The 14,339-nt window shown below is 36.5% G+C and overlaps 1 protein-coding gene across 3 annotated transcripts in view; it reads right to left on the bottom strand.

The window, feature by feature from the left end:
• STXBP6 (syntaxin binding protein 6) overlaps window positions 1-14,339 on the bottom strand; it is a 93,905-nt gene that overhangs the window by 36,439 nt on the left and 43,127 nt on the right. Inside the window, exon 1 of one of the 3 annotated variants that reach the window (XM_017742226.1) lies at window positions 5,382-5,466. The exons of the other annotated variants lie outside the window; for them this stretch is intronic. Within the exon in view, the coding sequence (XP_017597715.1) occupies window positions 5,382-5,451 (70 nt within the window). The 5' untranslated portion in view covers window positions 5,452-5,466. Of the gene's footprint in view, window positions 1-5,381; window positions 5,467-14,339 lie in introns of those variants that run through there. 3 annotated transcript variants of the gene reach the window in all.

Below are 14,339 nucleotides of genomic sequence, written 5' to 3' on the forward strand. Positions count from 1 at the left end.
TACCCTATTTTACTGAGAACTTTATCTACCAAAGAGAGAAGACATGAAGTCCCTCTCCACATATTATGCAGTCTGTCCAGCTGGTCAACAGGCCATCAAGAGGTGTAAGTCCCAGTCCAATTCTAATTTACACACGTGGCCTTTATATCCACTCATCAACTGATGCAATCAATACCAATCCTTTTATGACTGTCTATACCGAGGACTTAAGATCGGATGTTTTACAGATTTAAGAAACAAAAGAACAACAAAGTTCAGCCAAAGCAAGAAGAGAAGTAACTTCAGTGTCATTAGCAGTTCCAGTTGGTGTTGTTTAAGATTTATTTAGAATCCTCAAATTCAAAAAAAAAAAGAAATGTCCTGGAGAACAGTAAGGATATAAATGTAAGCATTACAAGCAATCTATTTCCAGTTTGTAATGCCTAAATGCCACTTGAAGAGTTGAACCAGGACTTACTTCAGAGAACAGTGACTTCACGTGAAAGCCAAAGAATGGCTATTTCTAGTAAGCAGGTTTTAGACTGTTCTCCTCTCCCCCTTACCTCAACCATCTCTATTTAGATGGGTTTGATTTTTTTTTTCATTTTTAGCCACGATGCACATTTTTGAAGTTATGCCAAAAATTAGGCAAAATGCGTATCTTATTTTCTTGAAAGACATAATTTTCTATATTCTAAGTATAACATCCTTTTCTGGTCTTTCTGAATATAGAGAATTTAACACTTAATTATCTGTGCTTCCTTTGCCCCCTGCTCCTCTCGGCTTGGTTAAAGAACTTACTAAAGACTTCATAGACACAATAAGAGCCTTCTTTTCTCAGTGCAACTGTATTAAGACCACTCTGATCTACATAGGGAAAAAAAAAAACCCTTTAATATTCTTGTATAATACCTTTTTCTCATGCAAAGACAATTTTACAGACTCAAGAGTGACTATTTTAGCTTGGAAGCTAGCTATACTGCTGAATCTTTTATGAACAAGGCATTATTGGAACCACAGCAACAAATCCATATAACTCCCCTTTAAAAAGTCCAAGCTTAGAAGCAAAACCAGAAATACTAAACCAAATAAATTAATCAGAAGGTTTGTAAAGACTGTGCTATCATCAATTTTAAAAGGAATCACTGACCATTTCAACAAAATATATTATCCAATACTAAAAAGGGAAGAAATATAAAATGGGGAGAAGATTAAATAATTGTTATCTGACAAAGATGGACTCAATGTGGCTAAAGGAAAATGCTGAGCAGTGAAAAGAACACTGTAAAAGTCTAAAGCATACTGGTATAAGCAAGTGAAAGTCTCATTTCAAATCAAAGGTTATTTACTTTACTGGGCTCAGATCTATGCAGTTTCAGGAAGTGGGGCTGGGAGATCCAGGACTGCAGCCCATCTATCACTGTTTCTCAATGCTTAGAGCTGCACATTTTTATTACACACCAGTACTGTCTGCACAGTTCAGACCTGTAACACTTCCCTTTCCTATCAGAGCACTGCAACCACGGTATGACAATCTTCTTAAGTGTCAAGATAAAATGAGAGCAGACAAGGACCTTTGTCACAATCTGTTTTCTCCTAGTGGTCCTCTCCTGTGCCATTTCCCAGCCAGCCAGGCCCAGACATCAAGAGATAACTGGATCAGAGCTTCATGTCTCTGCCCAATGTTTCAGGAGAAAACAGCTCCAGGCCACTGTCTTACACACATGGCCTAAGGATAATACTTTTGTTTGTATAAATTGAGGACAATTTCATCCACGCAGTGTCAAACTGTGTCCTGCTTCAGTAATAAATAACTGTTTTGATTTGTTCAGCCTGGAAAAACTCACTACATTGCATCAAGACCTGTTTTATTATTAAGATTTACATTTTGTGGTTGGCTCTTTCAATGCTAGGAATCCATTTTTTGTACATATAAGCTCTAAACAAGGAATCACTTTAATGTTTTGTTTCTTCCAGATAAGCACACATCATAAGGAGACAGAGGTAATTCAAAGCAAGCCAAATGTGGTGCCTTTATAGCTGGCTTCCCTGTCCTCTACCCACCAAGAAAATACAGTGCACTTCCAGACCTTTTCCTCCTAGAAAACTCAGACATAGTATTTACTGAATTCCTTTGAAACTAAAAAAATAAAACAGAATTGTTGCTGAAGAATTTCTATTAGAGAGGGGAAAAAGCGCTCACTATCTTTCCAGAGGAGCAAAAAATTAAGAATTAAAAAAAAATTTTAAAATACCACTAATTAGTCCCTGCAAAGACAAACGTATTCAACAAACCTTTATTTTGCTTTCTTTTTCATACTAGAACCTTACTGAATAAATAAATTTCAGATGGAGTTATAAGCTGGAAACAGAATAGAAATGTAAAAAGTGCTTAAAAAAAAATACAAAAATCCGTGTAGTTAAAAAAAAACCACACAGGATTTGCCTCATGCTATAAAGACTTGCTTTCACAGCTTTGAAAAATTTACAATAAGAGCATATTTTCAACAGCTATCCTAATTTGTGCAGGTCTGACCGTGTCTCCCAGTGAAGGTTGGAAAATCAGTTGGGTATTTCCAAATCCCAAGACTGTAGCAATAAAGCTATCACATCATATAATTTGCACTGGAGTGAAATTTAAGAGAAATTTCCTAGAAACACAAGTTTTAAAAAATTACCAGCTTACTTACCTAAGTAGAGATTAATAGTAGCAGTTAGACAAAACACCTTAAAAAGGAGGGGATGGGAGAAGGGGAAAAAAACCCCCCCACAGGCCACCCTACAGGCTACTTTTCCTAATGAGAAACCTTACATTGTTTCGCAAATATTAATTTCCACTACCTTTTCCATCTGGTAGTTATTCCCAGTTAGTGACCCGTTGCAAATACAGCTGTTTCAGCTTATGCTCACTCAGAACAGCACTCTACTGCGAGGCAGATGCACTTCTAAAACCAAAGTTATTGTTCTTCACCCCAAAATACATAAATAAAAGATCAAGAATAGGATCCCTCACTTTAAGGGGTTTAATTCCCCATTCCATCTTTTCACATGATTGTTTGAGAACTCAAAAGAGTTAATTAAAATTATGTATTAAAACCATTATGGCATTCCTATTTGCGTTCTCCCTTACCTGGCACTTTTTCTGTCACTGGCTTTTCCAGAAGCAACAACTTGTCTTTCAAAACTTAAGTCTCTGTTCATGAAACAGTAAATGGGACATCAGAATACCTGAAAACCACTGGGACACAGTAATTAGTACCTATCATTTGATTTGCCTAACTACTGCAAGAGCTGCTCATAACACTTGCTGCAAAATCTCCCGTGGCATCAGCAAGAGATGCTCACTGAACCCTGTCTTCCCTTGAGAAAACTGAAATGGTTTGCTCTTGCATGAACTAAAATCTTAAATCCACAAGATTACCTATGAACCTAAAAAAGGTTTTGTCTGTTAGAGACAGCTATGTACAAGCAGCACATTGCTGCATCAGCTGGTTTAACAGTTCTTAAGCGAACACATCTGCAACCCAGTTCTTGGTTTCCACAGACTGACTCTATCACAGCTATAAAGAATATGCTATTTGATACTAAAAGGAATGAGCACTACCCTAGAAAATTTAGATGCTATAGGGACAGGTATTCAAGTACTTAATAATTTGGCACTGCTAGAAGTGCAGGGGTGTGTCCCTATTAGCATGTCAGGACAGAAAATGATGGTAATGAGGCCTTCAAAAAACTCTTTAGAAGTCAATTTAGCCTTGTCAGAGATTTACTGAATATGGTATAATTGCAAAGACTGCCAACACAAGAAGCTGAATGTGATCCAGAATATAGCTATAGAAACTACAACATCAGGGAAAGAAAGCAAAGGCATTTGGACTAAAAGGATACAAGGACTAAAATTACAGGGGAAGGGAGCAGAGCAGCCTTATCCCATTTGAAGGTTTTTGTCTTAATGTCTTGCTCTCCCTAGTCAAACTCAGCAGCATGGTGCACAAGAAATACAGTAATGATGAAGACTTTTTTAAAAGAAGCATCTCAATAACTTACAATGCTCAAGGATTACTGGACAATACCATAGGAATAGTAATATCTCTAGGTTTTAATTACAGTTTAAAGGGATGTCTGCTTCAGTTGTATTTTATATGCCAAGTTAGGCTGAAACATTCCCTGATTAACAGGTATTGAATATGACTAGAAAAAGTATAAGAGCATAATTAGAATCAGATTACTTTAGAGCAAATAGTTAAACCACGTCAATTTATCTTAAGGAGAGCTGAAATGCATCATCATCCAAGTGATGTTTCACAGCTACAACACCCCCACATGCCAGGCATTTAAGAAAGGATCTAAAAAAGAAATATTTCAGAAATATTTCCACCTTTCTGTGCTGGTCAAATTATCCAGACATAAGAGTTATTCATTTCATTTTAAAAAGACCTTGCAGAAAGGTCACTCCCACCCATGGGAACACATACACATTAGCATCATACTTCCATGAAAAAGGGTGCTATCTGATGCAATACTTCTGCTTTAGAAAGAAGCAGTTCTTTACTTACATCCCACCATAAGATACTCACAAGGATTAGAATGTAAGAAAGAAAAGAATTCCGTATGTTCTCCCCTACTCACCTGATTCTGCCAATCAGAATCAACATTTCCCCTTAGAAAGATAAGGATATGTTATATATCTATTTTTGCAATACCTAAAATATTATGCTATTTAATTAATAGCAATGAATATAAAAATGAAGATTTGAGACCATCAACAATGTTGATATTTAGCAAGTCTTCGATCACTGGCAAATAAAGCACAATAGTTTGAGGAAATGAATCACATATTTCACATAAATCAAGTAAAAATAAATGCCTTATGTCAAATATCCTCTTTACAATGGGCTAGCCATCTCTGAGGCTTAGGTGACTGAGCCAGAACTTATTTGGGTTGTGAGCTGTTAATTCTGTTGCTGAGAACGCTGTGCTGCTTGTGAACATATCCTTCATGTAATGGGCTGTCATGTCACTCAGCTTCCTCTGAATGTATATTATAGTATATGTAACTGATTCATCAAAGGGAGCCTATGGAAATTACTATTCCAGTATTGGGGGGAAGCACATTTGAAGTAAGCAGTAAGGTAACACCACTAGTTGCTGCTTAGGAAAGCCCTTGCATAGTACATTAGCCCTGTGAATTTCACTTTGTTCCTGTTTTTATAATTAACACACAATATTTTTATTTTACTTCTAATAAATGCATAATTTGTTTATGAAGACCATTTGGTTTCAATAAATTCAAATACAGCTTTGGACAAATGCATGGAATCATTTTGTTCAGGATTTGTACCAGCACCAAACAAGAAGTGACAGTGCAGAGGCAGCAGAGGTCATGGTCAGAAGTTTGGTACCTCTATGGCATAAATCAGGTACTGCTGTCAGGTGCCTCCTCCCATTGCTTTGGCTTTCACTCTGTCCCATGCCATGGCTTTCAGTCACAGGCAGAACCAGACTGCAGAGTGAGCAGGATGAAAAAGAACACAGGAAAAGAAAAATATTTTTCAGTTGAATCAGTTCCTGACCTGGGTCAGTGATATGATTGCACAAACTGCAGTGCCATTGGAGAGGGAGAGAATGGCAACTCCCTAAAGAGCCACCAAAATAATAAAAGTAAAGACTTATGCTGAAGGACTTGCTTTGCAGACTCCGTTCAGACCTGTATTTCTTGTTTTTACTTTGTGTGGTTTTTGTTTCTGTTTTGTTCTGTTTATTTTTTCATTCTGACACATCTCCCAGTACATTATTGAGCGAATTTCTTGTCTTTCATGACTTGGACTGTGTCAGTCCCCCACTAGGCTGGATAAGAGTTGACGAAGTATCAGTTAAACATCAATTTGGTGGATAGGCTTTCTTTTAATCTAATGTTTAGTACGTTCTGGTTCAAGCTGTGGTCTATCTGTGGATTTAACACTCGTTTAAACTATTTCAAGACAGAAAAAGTAAAAACAATGAATACTAAGCAGCTTGAGTGGGAAGCAATGAAATTGTAAAAAGTTAGACCACAGTAGTTCACTTTCATGAAGAAAACAGACCATACTGACTAATTTCAAAGTTTCTTGACCTGTGTTTCCGATTATACTTTTCAATACTATATATGACTTGAACTCTATATTCTGACATTTAATTAATTTAAATATTTTACCATATGAGTTTATCTGAAATTATGGCATCTTCATATATAAGATTAAAAGAAGGACGTCTACATCTTTCAGCAAATAGTTAAATATGAAGCTATCACCAAGCAACTAAATTAGCTCATTTTTATAAATGCAGTTGCAGAATATCCGTTCTTGCCTTAGGACCCTACCCACTTTCCAATTCACCAAACAGTGTAGCACAATGTGATGTCATTAAAATAAATAGCATGTGAATTTTGTTCATGTTTTACATCTAACCTATCTTTTCCTGCTAGATTAGCCAAAAACTTCTCTCCTTAACAAAACCACGGACAATAGAGCACTAAGTACACTTTCCCATGGCAACACTGCCAATTAGAATTGGTTGTAACTGTTACAAAAAATGACAGAATGAAATAGATAATTAAAACCTTACAACCACCAGTACAATAAGCGCCATTGGATATATTACTAAACTCACCCAATGTACCTATACTAATGCTGTGGGAAGTTCCCTGGATTATTGCTAGATATTGCTGTTCAGAAAGGAATGGGAACACATGGCTTTATGAAGCTGCTTAAGATACTGTATTGCACTATGCCTGAAGGGGATCCACCAGACGCATTTAATTACAAATCAGGGTAAGAAGATAAAGCACTCTAATCTGGAAAATCAAATTCAAACATAAATACATTCACACTTAGTTCACAGAATTTTAGAATGGTTTGGATTGTAAGAGACCATAAAGATCATCTAGTTCCATCTCCTTCTACTACGGGGAGGCTAGACCAGCTACCCCAAAAGTCCCATCCAACCTGGTCTTGAACACTTCCACGGATGGGGCATCCACAACTTCTCTGGATACCCAAATCCTAACACACAATATATGAGTATACTTTTAACAAATTCTACTTAAGTATCAGTGATCTACTGCAGATCAATTATTTTAACATTATCAAACAAAGCTATTATTTCAGGATTTTCTTCATAAACCAAGTCAGTTTCCAGAAAGCCAAAAATAAAACAAATCTAAGAAACAGACCTGCCCTATGTTCAGGTTTCCTCAGGTATATCCTTCTCTTTTTCCACCTGGAAGTCTTTCCTAAACATAAGATTAAGACTTTTAACATTTGCAGGTTTCTCCACACAATTTGCTGCAGTGGTGAGACAAGGAGTTTGAGCAACATACCAGGATCCTGAGAAACACCTATGTGTGCTCTTTCATACGTATTTGTCTAGAAATTCCATGTATAAACACAGGAATTCTGTTTAAGAATGCCTGGAGTCCTCCTCAGTACTACAAAAATCTCACCCAAGTACTACTTCACTGAGAAAGATAAAGAGGTATCAGAGTTGCATGTACTTCTCTCAATGAAGCAAGTAAACATGGATTCAAAAGCCTATGGCCTGGAATAACACTAGTTGTTCAAGTACCTGCAGTAGAAACATACTGATACTTGGCTGAGTTATTCTCCATCCCTGCTTGTAGCTGTTCAAGAAAAATCAACCATCTCAACATCTACTTAAAGTTCCTGCAATTCCTTAGCCTTCCACATCCAAAGTTCAGACCAATTTCTGTGTTGAACAAGTCTCAGAAGGGATTGTATCTTGAGAAATTATAAAATGTACAGTATTATAGGCAGTATTTTACAAGAGGGTAGCTCTTCTATTTATAAGATTTTCCATGAACTAGCAAGAAATCCTAATACCCTAAGTATAAAGATAATTATATTTTTGTATTTTTTAACAGATTATTTTCAAATCGGAATCTTATAGTGTATGGACTATCATTACTCTCAGACTAATATCTGTTTCAGGGCTTTCCTTTGCCAATATAGTATATTAATCAGTTAGCTTTAACAGGAATCACAGACTTCACTAATTCATTCTTTCATCCTATGAAAGTCAGCCTTAAATTTAATTTTAGAAACTACACAGCAAATTGATAGTGGATTCTTGGTGTATTAATGATTATGAACTTTAGAACTGAGCGCAGAATAAAGCACAAGACTATACAAATTGCATTTGTATGTCCCAGACTGCAATAGATTTCTCTTGCCATTGTTATTAAACCTATTTTTATTTATCCTTCTGTAATGAATACATAATGAAAAGGATTCAATAGCATAAGCAGCAGCTGCATCTTGAAAGGTTACACAAATGCTACCCACAGAGATCCTATAGAATATGAAATACAAACAAGACACAGCCAAGAGCGATTATCATATGAATGACCCCATAGAATTAAAAAAAAAAAAAAACACAGCAATGCATAACCAGAACTATTAAATTTTATTACTGCAGTATGACAGTGATAATCCATAGACTGAGGTTTTACAGACTACACAAGTGTAATCAACTGTACATCAAGCATTTACTGGTACAACCCAAAAGATGGGGAAGACAACAAAGTCATTTTGGAACATTCTCTGCACTTCAGAGCACCAAAAGAATCCCAGAGGTGTACATATGAAAAAGGCACATGACATCACTCCACATTTCCTTTCAAAGTATGCCCAATTTTTTAGAGATGCTCATAAGAAACATCTTTTCCCACTCAAATATTATGACCCCTTCCAGATTCTAAGCCTTACCAACACAGGGTTTGCACCTATTAATAAACATCAGCTTAGTACATCAACCTCCTTTTACATGCCTCAGTCTGCTCGTTCAATTCATTACTGTCAACACCACAGGGAATGCAAGCTCATTTATCACTGCTACTACTTCTACTGTTCAGTCTTTTCATATTATATTATACTGCTAAAGAAAATCCCACAGATCCTCATGGCATATGAAATATTCAGAAATAGTATCTTGACGCCTCGCCTAATCACATTTTGGATGTCCTGCAGCCATCATAATTTCCAGTGAATGATTTTCTTTGTGGCACAAATTAATTTATGCTGGTTAGTCCATTAATCCAGATTCCATTTCAGTACAGTAACTATGACTACCAATAGCTAAAATACCAAATCTATGAACATGTGTCCCAGAGGTTCTGAGCCTCACTCACTTGAGGCTGATGATACTACACTTCAAAAGATGTGGCCAGGGAGCAGGTGAGAGCAGAGGAGTTACACAGCTGCACCCTTATGATGGACGCTGCACATTGTACTGAGCACACCTTGCATAGTATGGCATCAGTTGTCCCTGAAACTTCCAGTCATCCGTACCTCATAGAGATCCTGCTTCTGTTTGCTTTAAAAAATGAAACTAAGCACTAGTCAACATTTAGGTGATAAGGTAGCACCATACCTTGTGGAAAGGCAATCCTTCAATCAGCTACATTATGATTTGAGGGTTCTTGTAACGTATCTTTTGGCACTCACTATTCCAGTAAAACTAAATTCTCTACAAATTGCAGCCACATCAGTGTCAAAGAATGAACCTGAAAAGTTAGACAAGAATTCTTAGTTTTATACTAGAAACATCAGAAGTGGGCAGTCTACTCCTTTTCTTTACAGTACTAATTACCCCTTATGCAAGCTTATAGTCATTTAGCAACTTGGTGATAACTGCCTTTGTTTCAAGAATATTGATAACTACATTACGAAACTACTCATTCAGTAAAAATAACATCTTACAAAAAAAGGACGTCAGTCAAGTTATTCCTATTCTAGGAAATTCTATGTGTACTCTGACTCAGACTGCTTTGACAGATAAAGCATATAGTCACGAAATAGCTTGACAAAGTTGCATGTGCATCTATTAAGTTTTCAGAATTTTTTGAATATCAATTTTATCCAATTCTTGAGATGTTTGTAATATGCTCAAAATGAAACAAACCCCATGCTTTAAAAAAACATTTCTATAGTTAGGAAAACAATTTTAGTATCAGCCCTCAAATTGATGCATTCTGTTATAATTTAAACTAAATTGCCTGAAGTCACCATATTACTAAATTTTTATCTGTACTCCTTTGCAAGAAGTGTGGTGAGAAAACTTATAACAAATAGAGGAACTAGGTCTAAAGCTATTTTTAAAACATATGAAGGTGTATGTGTTGAGATCAATTTGTATTCCTCTCTCCTGTGTTTACTTAAGGCTCAACACATGGACAATGTAATAGACTATTTGTTATATGTATATGTGACAGTATTTGCGGAGGACAAAAAAAAAGCTGAAGAGGCTGTAAATTCTCTTTTCATTGAGATTTATAGGCAAAAGAGAATGAAGCATGAACAACAGAAAAGCCAAAAAGCTTTCCTAGAGGGAAGGAGTAATACACTTTAACAGGTGGAAAGGAAGCCAGAGCACAACGAGCTATCACAGGAATTTACAGCTGAATCCCAAGCACTTAAAAGAATGCAACACAGTTGTTTCCAGTGCTCCATCCCTACAAATGTGTCCTAATGAACACTCATTAACAGACAAAAATACAGCTCTACAAGGCTGCTCTAGTAATCATTATTTCTTTGCTATTCTGTGAGCTTCTTACTCTTTTCAAAGAGTTTTAAAACCAAGCTCCATGGCCAAAAAAAATCCACACCATTTTTTCAGAACAGTTTCTCTGCCCTTCTCTTATGTGCAGAAGCTTCCTGCACAGAGCTGACAAGCAACTGCTAGAACTGCTTTAATCAAATATTATACAAATCAACTGAATACCTTTTGATCTCCTAATAGACAACCACTAATAAAGCATAGAGTTCACAAAACCCAACAAAAGAAACATGAAACATCCAACTGAAGTATAGACAAAGTGTTCAGGGAAAGTAAGAAATAGTAATTATGCACTCCAAGTGACTCCTCCTGAACCTGGAATACAGCCAAGTGATAGGATATCAAATTTTCACAGAAATGGCATAGCCAAAGCCTGGGTTTACAGCTGCAGCAGGATTCTACAAACAAAAGGAAAAACAAAGAAAAACAAAAATATGGTCCAAAAGAGCAGATGAGGTATTGAAAATTAAGAGTTCGACTGCAAGTTGGAAAAGCCAGAAAGCGGATTCCTTAAACAGAGCAAGAAGATAAAAGGAGTTGGAATAATTACATGAGGTTAACAGACAATCAGCAACATTACTAGTGTGTGTTAGGAATGGAAGAAGTTGGCATAAGCAAAGGAGGATTAGTGTTATGTTTTATTTGTTTCAAAAAAGGATCAATTCCTGCACAGAGGTGGGCAGCTGGAAACTGAGTTAAGCATAAACAGTGCCAAGTGGACAGTGCCTTGTTACTAGTGAATATTCACATTCAGGAAGGAAGTGCGCAAAATTAAAACAAGAATTAACTTGAAGTGAGGCAACTATGTTTAGTGACTGAAACTTCTCCAAGAGGCAGTAGCCATGGCTAAATAATACAATTCATTAACAATAAAGGAAAAGGGATATTTTAAAAGCAGAAGTAACAAACAGAAACCTTGCCAAAGTGAAACTTCCACAGATCAGAAGACTAAAAGAAGTTGTCCACAACTGATTTATTTTAGAATAGGAGCTACTCACAGAAAGAGGGAATTTCAAACACTTTTCCCATCTTCTAAAGGCAGTACAGATATGCAAAAAGGGGAAAGACATCCTGAAACCAAGTTGATTGCCCTAAATTATGCTGGTGCTCTTAAAGAGATAAAAAAGTAAATGGAAAAAAATAAATAATGTTTGAACAGGTCCACATTAAGCAGACATGAGAACCATATTAAATCCTTTAAAGAAGTGACAAAGATTGAGCTGAAACAGTAAGAAACCATGGGTTATGGATAAACAGTTACAACAGAAAAAGCAGAGGTGTAGAAAGTCACAGATACATGTAATTCTTACAAGATTTTCTACACATCACTAAATTTTGAGTCCAAAGCAGTAGGTCACCTCTGGTCGTTCATGTCTTTGAGACTGCGCTACCTACCTAAATGAATGATTAAAACTATTCTTGAAAACATTTCTATGTGTTTAGTCTGCTGCTCTGGATAATTCCAGCAGATTGTCTGAACAACACCAGCGCCTCACTACACACAATTTTATTTTTAACAAGTAAAGGGTGGACCAGAATATTAAGGCTCCTTTCAAGCTGGGCTGTTCTGCCATTCTCTGATTAGTGTAACGTAAGTACTGGACAATGATTAAACAAGGAAACATTTTTATCATATTTAAAAGGCAATTAGAGCCTTTAATGAAAAGGTGTTTCTCATCACCTGGATCACAAACCCCCACAACCGTTACGGGCTTTAGTCCTCACAGTATCACAGTACAGACTGAAAGCCCTAACTTGCAAAATGGCAACATCATGCTCCAATATATCATTAGGGGCAAGAGAAGTATGTGGTTCAACCAGCCGGTGTAGCTGCACATGTTGATTCTTTCCGTTCTGCTCTTCCCCTCCTGACCCTTTCTCCCTGGCCAGAACAAAAGCTATTTGACCTAAGCACAAAAATATTTTATTAGGCTACATCCAATTCTAGCTAGAACACAAACTTCACCTTTGGTTAAAAATGATATGAACACAGATCACAGAACACATCCCTGGAGGTGTTAAAAAATGACTGGACATGGTACTTAGTGCTACAATTCACCTGACAAGGTGATGATTGGTTCAGGTTGGACTCAATGATCTCAGAGATCTTTTCCAACCTAAATGATTATGTGATTCAATACTTCCAAAGTACAACACATCCAAAGGGAAACTTGCTTACTGGATTTTTTATCTCTGGGCGGTCAGGGGAAAACAGGAGACAACAGGATTTAAAAAAAAAAAAAAAATTAGGAGTCCCAATGAATAAAATATGAATGGCTTTATCAGTCAATACATACAGTGGTTCCTAATGCCACTGTAAAAACCCTCCCTCTTTCCAGTTCCTAACAAATTTCAAAGCATCTCCTCAAACAATTTTATGTTCCCCATTGTTAAAGACAATTTTTGTTCTTTTGTTTTCCAACTACATTTCATTTCAGATTGAACATTGGGCAAAAAAGCAGCATTCCCTCAAATGGTACAGCTGAAGGACTGTTTGTATATTTGTATGGCAAGCTTATGTGTGCTAAACCTAAGAAAACTATTCTTAAAAGAAACCATGATAGGTGAGTACAAAAATAAAGTAGAACAGAAATTATTCCAGAACTTTTAAAAGAGTTCTCTGCCTAAATGTTGTTTTCATTTGAAGCAAATTCACCAAATTTCAGCTGCCTAAAATCTTGCCAGATAGTATTTTAGAAAACTTTAGATATTCTCAGACATTTAAACAGCCGAGTTTTCTTTAGCAATCTGTCATTAGTGCAAGTGAATAAATATACTGACTGGAGGTTGAAAGCTTTTGGTTATTTCAGCTCATAATTCTTTGCTCACTCAGAAAAAATATTCTTTGTGTAAATGCTTTAAATATGTGTTGTAAACAGTTCTCTTGCTAGAAGTAAGAGAATATTCTTTTAACAGTTCTGTTTTCTTCCAAGTCACTGATCCAGTCACAGAAAACTGCTCTTGCCATTACTACTGTGTTGCACAGAGTGACACAAGGCACAGATTTAAGAAAACTAACACACCAGGGGCTGGTATCATATTATCCACGAAAAGCATTTACTAGTTATTTCATCCAGCAAGACGTTTATGTTGCAGCTTCCCTTCCAGCTGAGCCTGTCCTCTGAAGATAGGTCTAAGTAGACAATTTGAAAGGAGAACTAAATGTCTAAAGTAATTTTTCAATAACTGTTTAGAATTAGGGACTAAAAATGCCTGACAAGTATGTTCCACAATGTTATAAAGTTGTCTCAGAGCCAGCCCCTAAAAACTTCACCCAAATGAAGTTTTCTTTAAAACAGTAATGTTAGAGAATCTGTATGGTTTTAACTTTGTCATTCCGTGAGGCTACTGAGAGTTACTGTGTGCTGCTGAGCTCTAATGAACAGAAAAGCAGCTGACAGGGTGTGCCAGACTTTCTCTATGAAGTTGTTCCAGCTAAACAGTTACTAGAGATTGTTTTAACTTGGACAAACGGGTAGGCTCCTCCCTGATACAGGGACAACAAAACTTTGCATAGTTTATATTCTCTCAGCCTCCCCACCCTTCATATGTTGTTTTTTCCTTCTTGTTAGGATATGCATAATCAGAGTACAAAACCAAGTTACTAAAAGTCTAAATGTAAGTAGGCTGGAGGAAAAACAATGCCTGCTGTAAATGCAGAGCACTTGTTCACAATAGCACATACACATGCATACATCAGAACATGAGCTTGTTTTTATTGAACAGTCTGAAATATTCAGATATTATAC

This window comes from Corvus brachyrhynchos, unplaced genomic scaffold (assembly GCF_000691975.1).
Source record: "Corvus brachyrhynchos isolate BGI_N302 unplaced genomic scaffold, ASM69197v1 scaffold115, whole genome shotgun sequence".
NCBI classification, from domain to species: domain Eukaryota; kingdom Metazoa; phylum Chordata; class Aves; order Passeriformes; family Corvidae; genus Corvus; species Corvus brachyrhynchos.